The sequence below is a fragment of the Syngnathoides biaculeatus genome, chromosome 15 (assembly GCF_019802595.1).
Source record: "Syngnathoides biaculeatus isolate LvHL_M chromosome 15, ASM1980259v1, whole genome shotgun sequence".
NCBI classification, from domain to species: domain Eukaryota; kingdom Metazoa; phylum Chordata; class Actinopteri; order Syngnathiformes; family Syngnathidae; genus Syngnathoides; species Syngnathoides biaculeatus.
This window is the reverse complement of record NC_084654.1, coordinates 19,149,468-19,164,587: the sequence shown is the minus strand read 5'-3', so window position 1 is coordinate 19,164,587 and position 15,120 is coordinate 19,149,468. Positions and strand designations below refer to the sequence as shown.

Sequence of the window (15,120 nt, the reverse complement as noted above, 5' to 3'; positions counted from 1 at the left end):
CACACCCCATCCCCTTCGTCGGTAGCTCGCGAGACGCTGGCTGCTTGAAAAGTAGATCTTGGGGTAAAAAAAAAGTCTGGGCAGACCTGCTCTAAATTGTCCCTAGGTGTGATTGTGATTGCAGCTGTTTGTCTCTATGTGCCCTGCAATTGGCTGGCAACCAGTTCAATGTTTACCCCACCTCCTGCCCGTTTATAGCTGGGATTGACTCCAGCACGCCCCGCGACCCTCGTGCGGATAAGCTGTAAAGAAAATGAATGGATGGATGTTAGACAAAGATATGTCTAATATAAAACTATTGTTTTGTTTGTTTGTTTCAACTTCATTTGACTTTTTGTTATAGAGAGTAACTAATGTTTATTGTTGTATTGGAGTACAGGAAGTTAGAAGATAACTTCATATTATTTAATCTGCCTACAGAGGTGTAGATGTAGATTTAGGTCCAGTTCAACACTGTCATACACAACCATGAGTTTTTCAGATGCTCACATATTTGACTTTCGAGATATTTACAGAAGTTACACCATTCCAAGTATGTGTTTTCCTCAAGGGCTTTTCAACTGTATTGACCTTCCATCTGAGCCAACATCCTTGATCGCAATCACAAGACTACACCCAAATGCCGACAAAATGAAGACGACGCCGCGTGAAACACAAAAGGTGTTCGCCGTACATGAAATAGTACGTGTAACTCTTTTTAGTGGTCCCATTTCAGAGCGAGAACCAGTCAAACAGGCCTGAAGGGACTTCGCACTTCCTATTCTTCTAGTCTCAATACCCTGTAATTAGAACGCCTAAAAATTGTAGCCTTGTGAGGAGGGCAGGCCCTCACACACTAATCATAGGTATATACTGTCGAGTTCCGGTCCTGCACCTTTAAAACAAAATCAGCACCTTTTGTTGAAGACGCACCTCTTGGCAACGCCTTGCTAAAAAAGTCCACGGACTTATTGAGGTCCCGGTAGGAACAACAGATGTACCTTCAAGTTCAAGTGTAACTGCACTAAAATTTGGAATTGGACCAAAGTCCTCCTCACAAGATCACATTTTTTTCCACATTAAAGGTTCTCCATTTGTATTTTTTGCCTTTCCCTTTGAGATGTTTCACCATTTTTCCCGGGTTTGGCATAGTTTTAATGTTACAGTATGCTTCATATTGGCAATAAAATAAAAAGCATAAAACCACAAATCATATGAGTTCAGAAAGTGCTACGTCAATAGACCTTTTGATAATTTTGTCTCAGACAAAACAACAGAAACGCGAAAAATGTGAATTTGATGCCAAAAAGATAATCCACTAACAGGCACGTAGACAACTAAGAAACGAGTTGCGAGTGACGCAGACTCAATTTTTTTGACACGGCATTTCTGATTCACGATATGAACCATGTCATATTTTCACCTGATTTGTCTCCCTTATAATTAATGTGATGATCTGAGATTAACCACCTAATCTTTATCTTCTGAAGAAGAGATGTGCTAATTTCAAATCTGAACCAATGAAACGCCACCATCTACAGGGACCTAATCACTTTACAAACCTGAATTTCACAGATAAACGAAATCCGCTTCTACAGTTACCCATTGAAAAAAATGTACGGATATATGCGTCTTTGGCAGTGAACGGTTTAATTCCAGTTGACGAAATGTATAAACATCCGTGGCAGTGAATGAGTTAAATATTAAATCGAATTTATTGAATTGACCTCTACTCAGGGAGTGATAATTCCACCTACGTCTAGAGAGAAGCCACAATTTGAACAATTTCAACCTTTGTTTACCCTTTGGCGCAGTGTTTAAGGTCAGGTGTGAACTCAGCAAAGTATCTTCGTTTTGGACCAAGTTTCAGTTCTTTGGGTGGATTTACATTGCAGTTCTGAGCTGCATCCAATCGAGATGATGGCCAATTATTAAAAAAAAAAAGACTCAACATTAGGCTGTATTTATGAATATGAACTACAAATATTAACCGTTCCATGTCAGATTTCAGCACCTCATCCAACCTTTAACAATCAAACGAACATCAAACGCATCACACAAACAGTGCGGGTCATTTTGCCTCAATTGATTGTAGATTAAGAAGATGAATCAATAATCAATACCGCACAATCAACAGAGTTCTTAACAATAAATTATTCAAATACTAAATCAAAATGCTGATCCCAAATAAAGCACCCTGTTAAGCTGTTGCTAGGGTGTAAGACCATGCCGTCGTGGGAAATGTTTTATTGATTCAGTGGAATTTATTTTCAACCTTTAAGATCATCAATGAAGTAGTCCACGCCCTCCCCACGATTGTAATGGTACCGCCCTTTTTTTTTCTTTCTATTTTTGCCATCCTTCATGATTCAGGAAGTAACAATGCACATATTACACAAGTACCACAATAGTGTACTTTTGTTGGCCTTCCCAACTGTTGCTTGAATAAATAAATCAAAAACACAACGTGTATAAAAATAAAGGGAAAAGAAAATCGGCGGATACGTTTTTTTTTTGCTTTTATGCGCTTACACTTTAGTCATGAAGTAAAATATAAATGTGATGTTGCGTTTAAAGTTTTTCATGCGTAGTTCCTGGGTTCGAGCTACCTTTGTTTTGACCACAGAAATCATGAACGGGATATCTGATGTAATTCCACGTGATGTGCCTGTGTGTGCTCTCTTGCTGTTTTTTTTTTTTTTTTGCACTATTTTTCGTCTTTCAACATGAGGTGGTGGAATAAAAGTAGAGATAGTAAAGAGTGTCATGTATATCAGACATAATGAAAAAAAAAACCCTTCCTTCCGCTGGGATTCATTTTCTATATCTCGCTGCGATGTTATGGAAAGGAAACTTCTCTGGGAAAAGCGCAACCGGGACTACTTTGTGTCAAAACCCGGAAGGAAAAAGGCAACAACGCACTTTTTCGCGTGTCGTTTGTCGCTAAGGTGACGCTTTATTTTGTTGGAATGAAATATAGACTATATGATATAAAAAAAAATCGAGCGGCGGCGCGTTTAAATTAAACATTTCCAGTTAGTCGCGGAAGGATCTAAATCTCTCTCTCTCTCTCTCTTTCTCTCTCTCTCGAGGGTCGACACATCCGCCCAGTTTTCCGATGCCCCCCCCTCCCTCCTCATTCTCCTGCTTTCCCTCCCCTTGTTGAAATAAGAGTTCGATTAAAGCAGATGACCGCCAACTTCTGAAGGGGGGCAGGAGGAGGGGGGGAATCAAAACTCCTTTTTTTCGGGGTCTTTTTGTGCGAACTCTCCTTTCAAACGAGCATTCGCGGAGAAGCCCACTTTTTTTTTTTTTTTTTTTTTTTGCGGCTTGACTCCCCCACCTCTCCCTCGCTTCCCTCCCGGGCGTCGAGGTTGCCTTTAAGCGGACATTACTCGGACACGTTGGCGGAGCGAGGCTGCCTTTCCGACGAGGAGCCGCTTCAAGTTGGCGAATGGATGCTCGACAGACAGACACGACTAACACGCCGCCGAACGTGACGGGCTTCAACACTTTTTGCGTTTTTTGAGGATATACGTACACCTACAAACGTATACGTACATACACGCGGCGGGTGGGGGGCGTAATTTTTTTTAATCCCCCCCACCAAACTGGAGTTTGTTTGGAAAGAAGATGGCTAATTTTGTGTCTTGGTCGGATTTTACTTCCAGGGAGGAGAAGGCGAAACTGTCATTCTTCCTCGTCGCGATTTAACAGCCAAGGCTAGCTCTTGTTCTTTCATTTCTTTTTTTTTTTTTAAACCAAGTGGAGCATTCTTACGCTTTTCTTTTTCTATTTTCTTTTCTTTTTTTTTTTTTTTAACCGAGCACCTCCAACCGCAATAAAGACCAAACGAGAACACAACACGGGTCGGTGGTACGCATGTGGAGGAAAATGGTGAATTTTGTGCTATTTTGTCCCGCCGTCACAGCGCCGTCGATGCTAGTGCTAGGACTCGGATCCCCGTGAGGAAGAAAATGAGTGAAGATTCAACAAATCCAAACAACGAGTAAGTACAAATTCTCACCATCAAGTTCGTAATTCATTTTTTTCCCCTTTAACCCACGGCATGTTCATAATACGCATTCGTGACGTGTGATGGTTCATAAATACGGTACTGGTAAATACATGAATGTATATTTTTTGAATGGCGTGTACGTGTGTCGTCATGAGTATAATCCCCTGCAACTCGCACTCATTCCTTCGCGTTATTCGTCGAAAAAACACGGCTGAAACATGTAAATATAGAAACGACATCGCAAGGACGCAAAACGCCATTTTTTTTAGCATTTTACGTGACAAACCTCGTATATGCAATAACGCGGATATCGACATCGTGACAAAAATGACATTGAACGCTTTCAAATACATGTCCCGTTTCCAAAAGCCGGAAGATGTTCCCTTTTTCTTCAATCACGCTCATTTACATATCTCCATTCATAAAAAAAAAACGCTTAAATTGACGCCCGAATGCAACAAAAGCGTGAATTCATCGAAGCACGTCGGATAAAGGGGGATTCTTTGTGCGTCCAGAGCCCGTTAGGGTTTGTGATTTGGATTTTTTTTTTTAATTTTTTTTTTAAGGCAGTGTGGTTTTTACAGGGCTGATCCCTTGTGCGCGCTTGTTGACAGTCAGTGAGAAATATCTGCTTCGGGAGGTGCTGCGGTCACATGATCCCCTCCATTCATAAAGTACCTGCCAGGCCCCATTCACAGTCAACTCTACGCTGTTTCGCATTGCAGCTACGGTCACACAATGATCACATTTCCCTTTCATATGCGTGTGTGTGTGTGTGCAACACATCCAATGCTGTTCTGCCTTTTGATCATGTATTTGTCACAGAGGAAGTCATGTGCTACTGCATTTTCTATCTCCCCACCCCTCCCCATCCCCACAGCCATTGACACTGTCATGCTTTTCGTGTCAAACACACCCATGTTCCGAATCTCCCCATTACGGGTCACGCATGAGGCGGAGATTGACGGAACGATGCATAAAAGCGTTTGTCCTTGAACTACGCGTTTACGTAACATACCTGAATTAGTGTGTGTGTCCGTGTTGTCTCTTTCTGCTGTGGAATTGAAATACAAACGACTGGAGAGATGTGTCAGAAAAGTTTCAGGACCGATGTAATTAAAGATAGATTGCAAGCACAAACTATGTGCTTTCCCCCTTTCTGTGTGGGTCAAATAGTCCACCAGAGATCCTGGGGCGTTGACTTCATTCAGTGTGTGAGAAGAGATGAATGAATGATATTGTTAATGTACATTATTTGCCCCCCTCAATCTCAACCAAGTGGACCCTTTTTGAAGGCATGGACGAAAGCCCCCGGCGAAGGATCCTTCCAGAAGCGCATGAAGGCGTGGCAGGGAATGTTGCGAAAGACTAGACTCCAGGGGGATCAATCTCAAAGCAAAAAATTGTAGTTAACCTAAACCATTTATTATTATTTTTAAACACCAGTCCTGGAACCTTTCTGACACATCTCATAAATATGCCGTAAACGTCTTTGGCATTGTGGACGTTAACCTATTGTAATGCGTCATATTGGAGCAGCTCACTCGACCTCATTTCAACAGCAATGCTGAACTCTGCATGTTTTACCTTTTACCTTATCTTCCGATACATTAGGTCCGGCATAAAAGGGAGACTCTGGCAGTGGGTGCAAAGTACTTTTGTTTCAGTCATAATTTCAGCATTGGAGACATTAGCTCCTTACTCAGTACCGGCTAGATTGCTGCAAACGTAGGCCTTTATGTTCTATCTTCTGGGAGTGAGGCCTTGCATTTGAGTCGGGCTGTTTGACAAGGAGCCCCGAGTGAAACTGTAGACTGCTACGCTCGGTTCTTGTATTGGCTTGCCATATGGGTGTCACTTGTGATCAATAGTGTGTTATAGTTTCCATTCCATTAGTGGTTGATTTTCATTTTTCATACACTGTAGGCCCCTACTTGTGTGACAGTTAATTTCAAAGTGTGTTACCTCTCGTGATATGTCACTACTGTAAACTGTGGTTTGCTTTTGTTTATACTACTATAGTCAATGTTAAAATGTGCTCTTTTAATAAAGGTTTTATTACGGTGAGAGTTTGGAAGGCTCCAAATACAATTGATTTAAATTGGAAATTTTGTGTCAAAAACTCAACCGAATGGCATTTCGACCAGCGCCGCAGAATCAGTTGTGGTCAAAGCTGTTCTTAGTCACACTTAGATTGTGTTGCGACATAAAATTTTTGGGAGAAGTGAGCATCGACATACACGAATGAAAGCCTTTTCCTTTGTTTCCTCCTTTTTGCTTGTCCAAAGTAGCGCAAGCAGCCACAGGGCCGGCGCGTTGGAAAACAGTGCGACAGGGCCTACGTGATGTACTGTGGTTTGTTCCTCTCTGCGTGATGGCGGCAGCTAAGATGGCGAAGTGATCCAAACGTTGCTAGGATTCCACCACCTGTCTTCCTGGGTGTATGATTCATAGAAACGCAGAGGGAGCAGAATTCTGAACGTTGCAGCCGCCGTCTCTCCCCTTATTGATTTATATATTAACGCGAGGTGTGTTATTACACAAATGCTGGTTAAATTTCAATTGTTCACTCAACTGTGTGAACCTGTTAATTGGCATTGACATCTAGTTGCTGGTAAACTAGTTACTAGTCCCCTCAGCCCACATTTGCGACCATAATTTTGCTTTTTACTGGACACAGGACATCTTCCGTGTAATACAGTTGTTGGCCTTACTCTGGGGGGGCTTTTCCATCGTTGCCGTGGTATTTACTGTACAAATGTCCACTAGAAAAGTGGCATTTAGGCAGGTTTCATCCAAGGAAAATGACACCCACCTCCCGTACTTCGTATTCTGACATTGACCGACACAATACATTTGGAACTTTCCAGGAAAGCATGATCATTTGGAATTTTTGTCACATCACATTTTTATTGACCACTTGTTGCCAGGCAGTGTTATAATACCCACACATAATTGCCCCCATATGCCAGTGATGAAATTGCCATATGCCAATCATGCTCACTGGGCTGTTTGGATGACTGCCCCTGGACAGGAACTCAGTCAACTGACGAAATTTCTCTCCAGTACAGCACTATTAATCTGGCTTCATTTTGCAATCTCCACTCTGTTCAATATAAAAATAAGAATGAAAGAAAAGCTTTGCACCTAATGCAGATTCGCCATTAACTGTATGGAACTAATCAAATATGCTATAACAATAGGCTACAGAGTTGTAAATGCAAGACAGACATAGGATGTTCTTCCTCAATAAATGTTATAATCAGTACAACAATTATACTGGAACATTGTTTATTTTGTGTAAGAAAGAAGCAATTGTGACTTTTGCGGAGTCGGAAATCTGGAATTTTATGAGACCATGTGCATGCAACTTGACTGATTTTATCCATTTTTTTTCACCCCTCAAGTGTCGCTCTCATAGAAGTACTCAGCTGATCATTTGAAGTATTCCCTTTCCATACATTTCCGGGGAAAAAAAATCTGTACTTTTAATTGGTCTTTTTGAAGTTTTTTTTCCGTCTCATGCAACCCTTTTGCCACGTGTTGTAAAAGGTAATTAGAAATCAAGATGGTGGATTGTTGCCATTGGTGGCCAATAAAAGTGTTCCTCCATTCTTTATGAGGGAGTCATTTGGCCTCGTAGTGAAATGATCATGTATAGGGTATGGCTCCCATTGTCTCTCAAGACTCCCGCTGTGCCGCGCCTTTGTTCTGTTGGAGGTCAGGTGATCTCTGGCGGTCCCTCTCACTGTGTCCTCTTCCTATCTGGGTGATTGATTTGACAGCTCAGCATTTTTATTTGCCATGCGGGTGTTGTGATCTTATCACCCGTGGCTGTTTTGCACTCCCATTCCTGTGGCAGCGCTTTCTACACGGATTCCTCCTAAACAGCCCTCATCAAGTCATGAAATGACAAAGGGAGACCACTACTTCAGCTCATGGAATTTGTGTTTAAAGGGCCTGTGTAATTACTGATACCCAGTAGTCCTGATATGAAGCTAAATAATTTCCTGGATTTTTAAAAAGACACATTTTGGGGGTTTGGCTGGATCTTGAACGCTTCCGTTTTACAATGTAATCCGATCTAAAAGCGACTATGTTTTTCACCAAGTTGGCTGAGCTGAAGTTTTGGTTCTGCAGCTTTTTGGGAGGTGCGTGGTGTGACTACGAAATAACTCGGCTTTACATGGTTTTGGGAGCCGATCAGCGAATAAAAAAAAACCAAAACAACCACTGATCCCATCACGAGATGGCACAATGCGTGTATTTACATGACTTGTTCAGTCTCTGTATATAGTTGTGCGGTATACTGAGTATATCTTGAAAAATATCTTGTGAGGTCATGTACTCTAATCAGTCAGGTTAAACGAACATTACAACTGGCCAAATATAATACTGTAATTAAATTACTTCACAGACCGTGACTTTGGAGCTTGTTTCAAGAGAACACCGGTACAACCGTTAGTGCTAGCACTAGCTTGCTACTCTATGTTTTGTTGCCTGCTTGCAAGCCATATCGTATGAAAGAATACGTGAAAGTATATCTACGAATCCTTGAATTTGACTCTTTTCCTGAGCACCAGTGACCACCAGCACATTTTTCCCTCATTTTGTTCTTAATACGCACAATGCGATTGATTGTTGTTGTCTTGACCAGTTCCGTTTAAATTGACGAGATAAAGCCCAGTGATCATAAAAGACGATGAAGTGATATCGGAATACAACATTTTATTGCAGTAGTCTGATTTAGAGCAATTGTGAAAGACCAAATTTGTCTTGTAATTGATCTGGGCATTATGTGTTGTCTGTCCTACACTGTCCACATGTATTTTTTTATTTAAATATATTTATTGACTATCAGATATTTACAGTACTAAGTCAAAAGACAAGCAACAAATATAAAAATAAACTAGCTTTTGGACTGAAATATAGTGTGCACAATAACAGAGTAAATGTCTTTACTGGATCATTGATCAGGTCGTCGCAAAATAAAGCTTTGGGTTTTTTCCACTCGAATCTCCATCGCATTAATCAATAGAACAGTATCAATATGAACTAGGGCTACAATGATTAGTAGAATAACTAATAGTTCGATTTACAGTTAAAAGTCCAAGCAAATTCTCATCCCCAAAATCTTCATGGAGATCGTTTTACGATACGGACTAATATTATTGCAGTCACATGCATAGAAATGTAGAAATACGTTTTTACTTTGGCGATGATCCAGGAGGAAGGAGTTAATAAAAGACATAATTTCCAAAATTTGGGATAATCTCTCACTTAACAAGGAAGATAAAGCCCAATTTGTACAACTACAGTAGGTCTACTACCACCAACGCCATATAATATATGAATGTTAGCTAATTACGGCAAAAACTAGTGATTAATTTAATAATCAGTTAATCTGTTCATGGTTGTTTTTTTTATTAATGGATGTTGTTTTCCTTTCGGCTTGTCCCTTTATTAATGGATGAATCAGACTATAAAAATAACATTTTTGAATTTCCATTTCTTTATTGAAAAACCAGACATTTCAAATTGACAATGTTTCAAATGCACCAAAAATTGGTTTAGAAGTTTCTGGTGGGTTCTGTAACATAGAAAATAAGACAATGTTGATTGTTCTCCAGAGTAAAAGCAGGTGTTAGCAAATGTATTATTTTTATTTAAATACAATTGCTCTGCATTCATGTAGGATGAAAGAAGTATGAGAATATTTATTGTTGAGGTTGAAATTCTTAGCGTTTGGACAATTTGGACAAGTAAGGTCTCTAAACAATTCATTGTCAAAATAGTTGTTGATTAATTTGATAATAGACTAGCTATCAATTAATTATTGCACCACTTAATTTAATATAGCCTACAACCTGTTAGTGTATTGTAATGTGGTTGGAGGAATTGAAGGATAGACATAGCCGCCGGTCCACTTTTACTGGCTTTATTGAGTAAACGGTAAGAAAACAAACTCGTAATACGTACATTTAAACATGCGCTGCCGATGGCCACAAATCAGAAGTCTCTGAAGACACAGACACAGCCAGTCAACGCCGCACAATTCTAACAGACTGCAGTGGTCCTCGAGCTTTTGTTGCAAGAGCACATTGAGGTAGGCTTGGATAATAGTTTTGAAGATTAGACGTTTGTGTTGAGAGGCCCGCCCTATTAAACCCTGTAACTTCTGGACTTAGCCGCGATTAAATTCCACGGACCTAAAGTTTTCATAATAACGCATACTAAGCTGGATTTATCAAATTGCATGTCGGTCTGATTCATGGGTGTGACCTGTTAAACTATTTAGAGTCCGGTCTTAAGAACAGCACCACTATAATGGAAACTACGTCATGTACTGACTTCCGACTTTGTCGCACATGACGAAAGAGGTGATACCAAACAGTTTTTGGGGGTCGACATTTTTTTTTCTGCCCCAAAAGTCCAAATCAGACAACTTCAGGGCCTTCGATTTTAGAGTCACCCCTGTATTGACTTTGTAATGCCTACACATTCAGTTAAATATGCAGTATGCTCGGACCACCAAAATGTTCCTTCATGATGTCATCTGACCATACTCTCTCAAGGCCATAAGACTGTTGGTCTGTGCCCATTGAGGACTGCGCAAATGTCATTTTAAATTCCACTGTCTGGAGCCCATTTTTTGACCAATAAATGAATGTATCCTCATGGAAGGATTGTTTGTGATTGGCATTTGTTCACCATCCATCCATCCATCCATCCATCCATCCATTTTGTACCTCATCTTCATTAAGATTTCTGACTTATGAGTAGAAAGAATCTTCATATAGTGCTGTTCTCTTGTAAAACTTAACCCTTTTATCCCGGCCACGTAGCTCACGTACTGCAGAATGATTTTCTCTCCGAGGGAGAGGTTTTGTGAAGTTATTTTGCAGACACAATATTTATGATCCAGTGTCTGCTTGTTCTAGAAGCTGGTGTGTGATTGTTTGGGTGATTAATGGCAGCGGCCCTCTGAGTAACCAGACTGCTCGGACTGCCTGTGACGGAGAGCCATGTTTCATTCCCGCGGTTGGAGTCGGGCCTGGATTTTGTGCATTTTTTAAAACCCGAGCCACTTCCCCATTACATTTTTCATTTCCTCTTCGAGTATTTTAAGGGGCTTTAAATGTCAGCAGTGTTCAGGAGGCATTTCAGGGCTATACCTTTTTAGACAAATGCCTTTCTGCTGTTCGGGTTTCGGCGCCCCAACAGCAGAACATCACAACGTGGTCTTTTTGTCTCAGTCATGGAGGGCCTCAGATGTTCACAGACCATATCTGAGGGCCTGTGAGAAGATGCTTTGAGCGCCTCAATTGTGGTTATTGTTTGCAGTTGTGCTGCATGTGGGGACCAGGACGGCTGCGCCTTGTTGCAAGCTCTTTGCTTGCAGCTGGCCCGAAATGGTTCTTTCCTGTGAGGCCGCAGACATAAAAGGGCACAGATGTAAATCCTAAACCTTTTTTCTTTGATAGAGTTCCCAAAACCCTTTGAAAACAGGAAGGGGTTTTTGTGTGTGCCAAATGTATTTTGCTGGTGTGTGTGTTTCTCAAGAGATAGGCGTACATCTTCAATCATTCAATGCGTGAGTCATTTTATAGAGGATGATAATACGTAAAGTATGTCACTTTTTTTTTTTGTCTAGTCAACTTGCTGTAGTCATAACTTGAATCCCACTTGGCGAAACATGTATTGAACATTTACTACATTGTTGTATGAAAAATGATCCTTTATTTGTAAAAGTAGACATTTGTTAGTTACTTGAAATATTTTTTTTAGTTATGGGTGTTACAAACCAAACTGTATTGAAACTATGACAAGTATAACATTACTCTAGTATAATCGAACTACTGTAAGATAGTGTATCATGTCCACCATCTTTGTGTTGTATCGTCAAGCAAGACTTACCAGTTTTGTTGGGATATTTTATACAGTATGTTTGGAGTGAATGAAGTGTTACATTGGATGGAATTTCCTTGATTTACCATGCGGAGCGTGTCCAATCAATTGCCATGAGGAATTAGCTTAAGCATGGATGTTGTTCAAATTTCCGTAGCAGACATCTTGGTGTACTTCTTGAGATTGAAGAGAACACCACCTCTGGTGTTTGCAGCCAAATAGTACACTCAATTTTCCCCTAATTTGTTTCAAGACAAAATTAACAATCAATTCCACACAATTAACTGAAATATTAACAACCAATTAATTGATCATTACGTCTATTCCCAATAGTTACACTAACATTATTGTAACACAGTCCCGTAGGAACATAGTCTCTCATGGCCCTCACAGTACTGATGAAAGTCATTTTGCAAATTCTTAAAATCAGGAGTAGTATATTAAGTATGCTGCAATAGTAGTATGGTTCCTTCTAGAAGGTTCTGATGTTTTAATGCCTCATCTGTGAATCTTCCCCATCTTCTTCCTTACCCCTGCCATAGTTATTCAGTAACTACAATTAGACTCACAATCCTTTTGAGACTGCTGTAACATCAAAGGAGAACAGAGAAACTGTGCAGCAGTCAAAACTTGTGCTTCCTCTTCTGTTGTTGATTGTCTTTTTTTTTTTTTAACGTGATGTCAGGCGCAAGGTTTTAATTTACCGAAATGCGTGTGGTTTGAATTAAGATCTTCTCAGTCTGTGGCTGCCTTTTTTTTTTTCACATCAGGGGTGGCGGTGGTTTGGATGGCTTGATATTTTTCCGAAAAGCACCTAATGCTGATCCAACAATAGATGGTCAGCTTTTCACACATGCACGCTTTAGTCTGTTTCATTGGAATTGCCATTTGTTTTCCCGCTTTGTAGTCTCTGTTTGGTCAGGTGTTAACACAGAAAATGAATTTTGGTGATTTCAGACATTTCCATTCCGTCGAGAAAGCAATTCCAAGAAATATGAAAAGAAAGTGAAGCAGGGCCAAGTGTTTAAACACGTGAATTGATTCAGAAAAATACTGTATATAATTCGTGCCAATCTAAGTGACAACTTGTACCATTCCAGTATATTGTGTTGTGTTTGCTCCTGGCCAATTTGGCGTACTTTCACATTATGACAACTAGCTCATTTGTCACGACATTTCTTGCCGTTTGGTCCAACGGGCTGAGGTAAAATTCAGTTTTATTGTTTAGTGCGGTGTTTTTTTTTCCCTGAGTCAGTTGGGAGCTTTGGCTGAATGTTCTTGCAAGGGAGATGACTCACCAGCAGCCTCGAGGTGTTGCAAGGAGATAGGGCACCATTTCTCTTTCACTTCTCCTTCTACAGGCAAAGAATTGGCTTTCAGCACAGCTAATAAAGTAGGCATGCAAATGCGGCCTGTTTCGTGGGCGTTATCCAATTATAGATTCGGCTTTTATTAATGGATGACATAAAGCACCCCGATGAGCGTTGTCAGTGGAGCCCTTGTCATAATTTGCTCTGCATCCATGTTGGGTCATGTCATTTGTTTAGTGCTGCCCTTCAAGTTGGTTAGTTATTTAGAGCGCTTGAACCGTGGCTAATTAGCTAGCCAGCAATTCCGCTGCTGGAATTGACACTCGTGGCCTATATTGTATGTAATCTTCAATAGTAAACTGTGTGCTTATTTTGTTTCTAGTTTTGTCTGTTCAAATCAGAATTGATTTGTCCTAAACCAAGCTTAGCTTTTTCACAGCTTTCACTCCCCCTTAACTTTTCGAAAAGCCTAACAGAGTATAAGCTACAGCACCGGATTGAGATAAGTAGCTTGTTTATTCTGCCAATGATATTTTAATGAATTCATTTCCTCACTAACACTTAAGCAATCCTATAAGCATACATGTACTTGTATCCTTGGATTTTTAGCAGTGCTGGATAGCCTCAGTTTTTGCTATAGAGGAGTGATGGGGAGATGGAAAAAATTAGTTTAGAAGGGGGACTTTTCTCCCTTTTCTGATGTTAATGAAAGGAGGAATGGTTTTCCAGATTTTAACTTGCAGAGTGCGTCTCCCCTGCAGCATGGTCCACTGCCTGGACATTGTGGGAGTACAAAACTCCAGGCCCGGGATCCAATAACGTGAAATTTCAGCAGAGAAGCAGCCATTGTGTGGCGGGAAGCAGGCGGGGAGGGGTTTTGGTAGAAGGGGGAGACAGAACGGAGCGAAGGGAGGGCGACTTGGCCGGCTCCCAGGGCTCAGGCCACATCCTTTCTCTCTCCTCTCATTCGTCACTCCTCCTTTTCGTTCTCCTCTTCTTCTCTTTCTTTCAGTGCGCCCCACCCCCTTGCCATCCACCCTCCTCCCACCATCGGGGTAGGAAGCCAAAGGCTGAGAGACAAGCAAAAGCATGATGGTATGCTGGAGCCTAGTGAGCCATGGGCCAGAGCGAATAGACAAACGGCCACTTTGTCCACTTCGGAAATGCTTGTCCCAGGATCTCCCTTCTCCGGCACACACTAGAGCAGTCGGGCCTCGAGGCTCAGGCCTGCCTGGTCTGCACGTGCTATACAGTCACGCCCTCTCTTTACCACAACGTCCTACTTTGTCTTCCTCCTTCCACTCAAAATCTTTTTTGATTATTTTTTTCATCACGTCGAGCTCTCATGTTCTTAGTGCTCACGTTTTATAAGAGCTGATATTGTGATTCAAGTGTTAGAAGCCTCGGCTTTTTTGGAAAAATGGGAACAACGCCTTATTTTAAAAATGACACTTATCCTTAAATGCACCATTCAGTGGTCTTAGGGTACTTTGTCAAAAATATGACCACAAAATTTCTTTAGGTAGCAGGATTATAGTAGAGTCAATAACACCCACCATCTTTGTGGTCGCATTTAGTGAATGAAAGGTGATCAAACTGGAGCAACATACTTCTGAAAAATCACTGATTATAGTATTTTCCAAGTGAAAGCTACATTTTAAAGGAAACAACCCTAACCGTTTTGGAGAAATGTAGCAAAACGACACCATAGGGTGCTCGCATAGCATTTCGGAGCATTCGGAGATACAGGACCGTCTCCACGCAATTTAAGATCATAGTGCAAAGATGAATACTTTAATATGTGCTTCAACAGGTGCTGCTGTTTTGGTTAGCAGTAGAGTTCAAATGGTCTAAGATGTTGACTCCTTAGCGCCGTGTGTGAACAAAAGTGTCTATGAACTGAGG

At 40.9% G+C, this 15,120-nt stretch overlaps 1 protein-coding gene across 1 annotated transcript in view; it reads left to right on the top strand.

The window, feature by feature from the left end:
* The first annotated feature begins 3,120 nt into the window (after nt 1-3,120).
* The window catches only part of spred1 (sprouty related EVH1 domain containing 1), a 45,557-nt gene continuing 33,557 nt past the window's right edge, over nt 3,121-15,120 (top strand). The window contains exon 1 of the mRNA XM_061843994.1: nt 3,121-3,988. Within this exon, the coding sequence (XP_061699978.1) occupies nt 3,957-3,988 (32 nt within the window). The 5' untranslated portion in view covers nt 3,121-3,956. The remainder of the gene's footprint in view (nt 3,989-15,120) is intronic.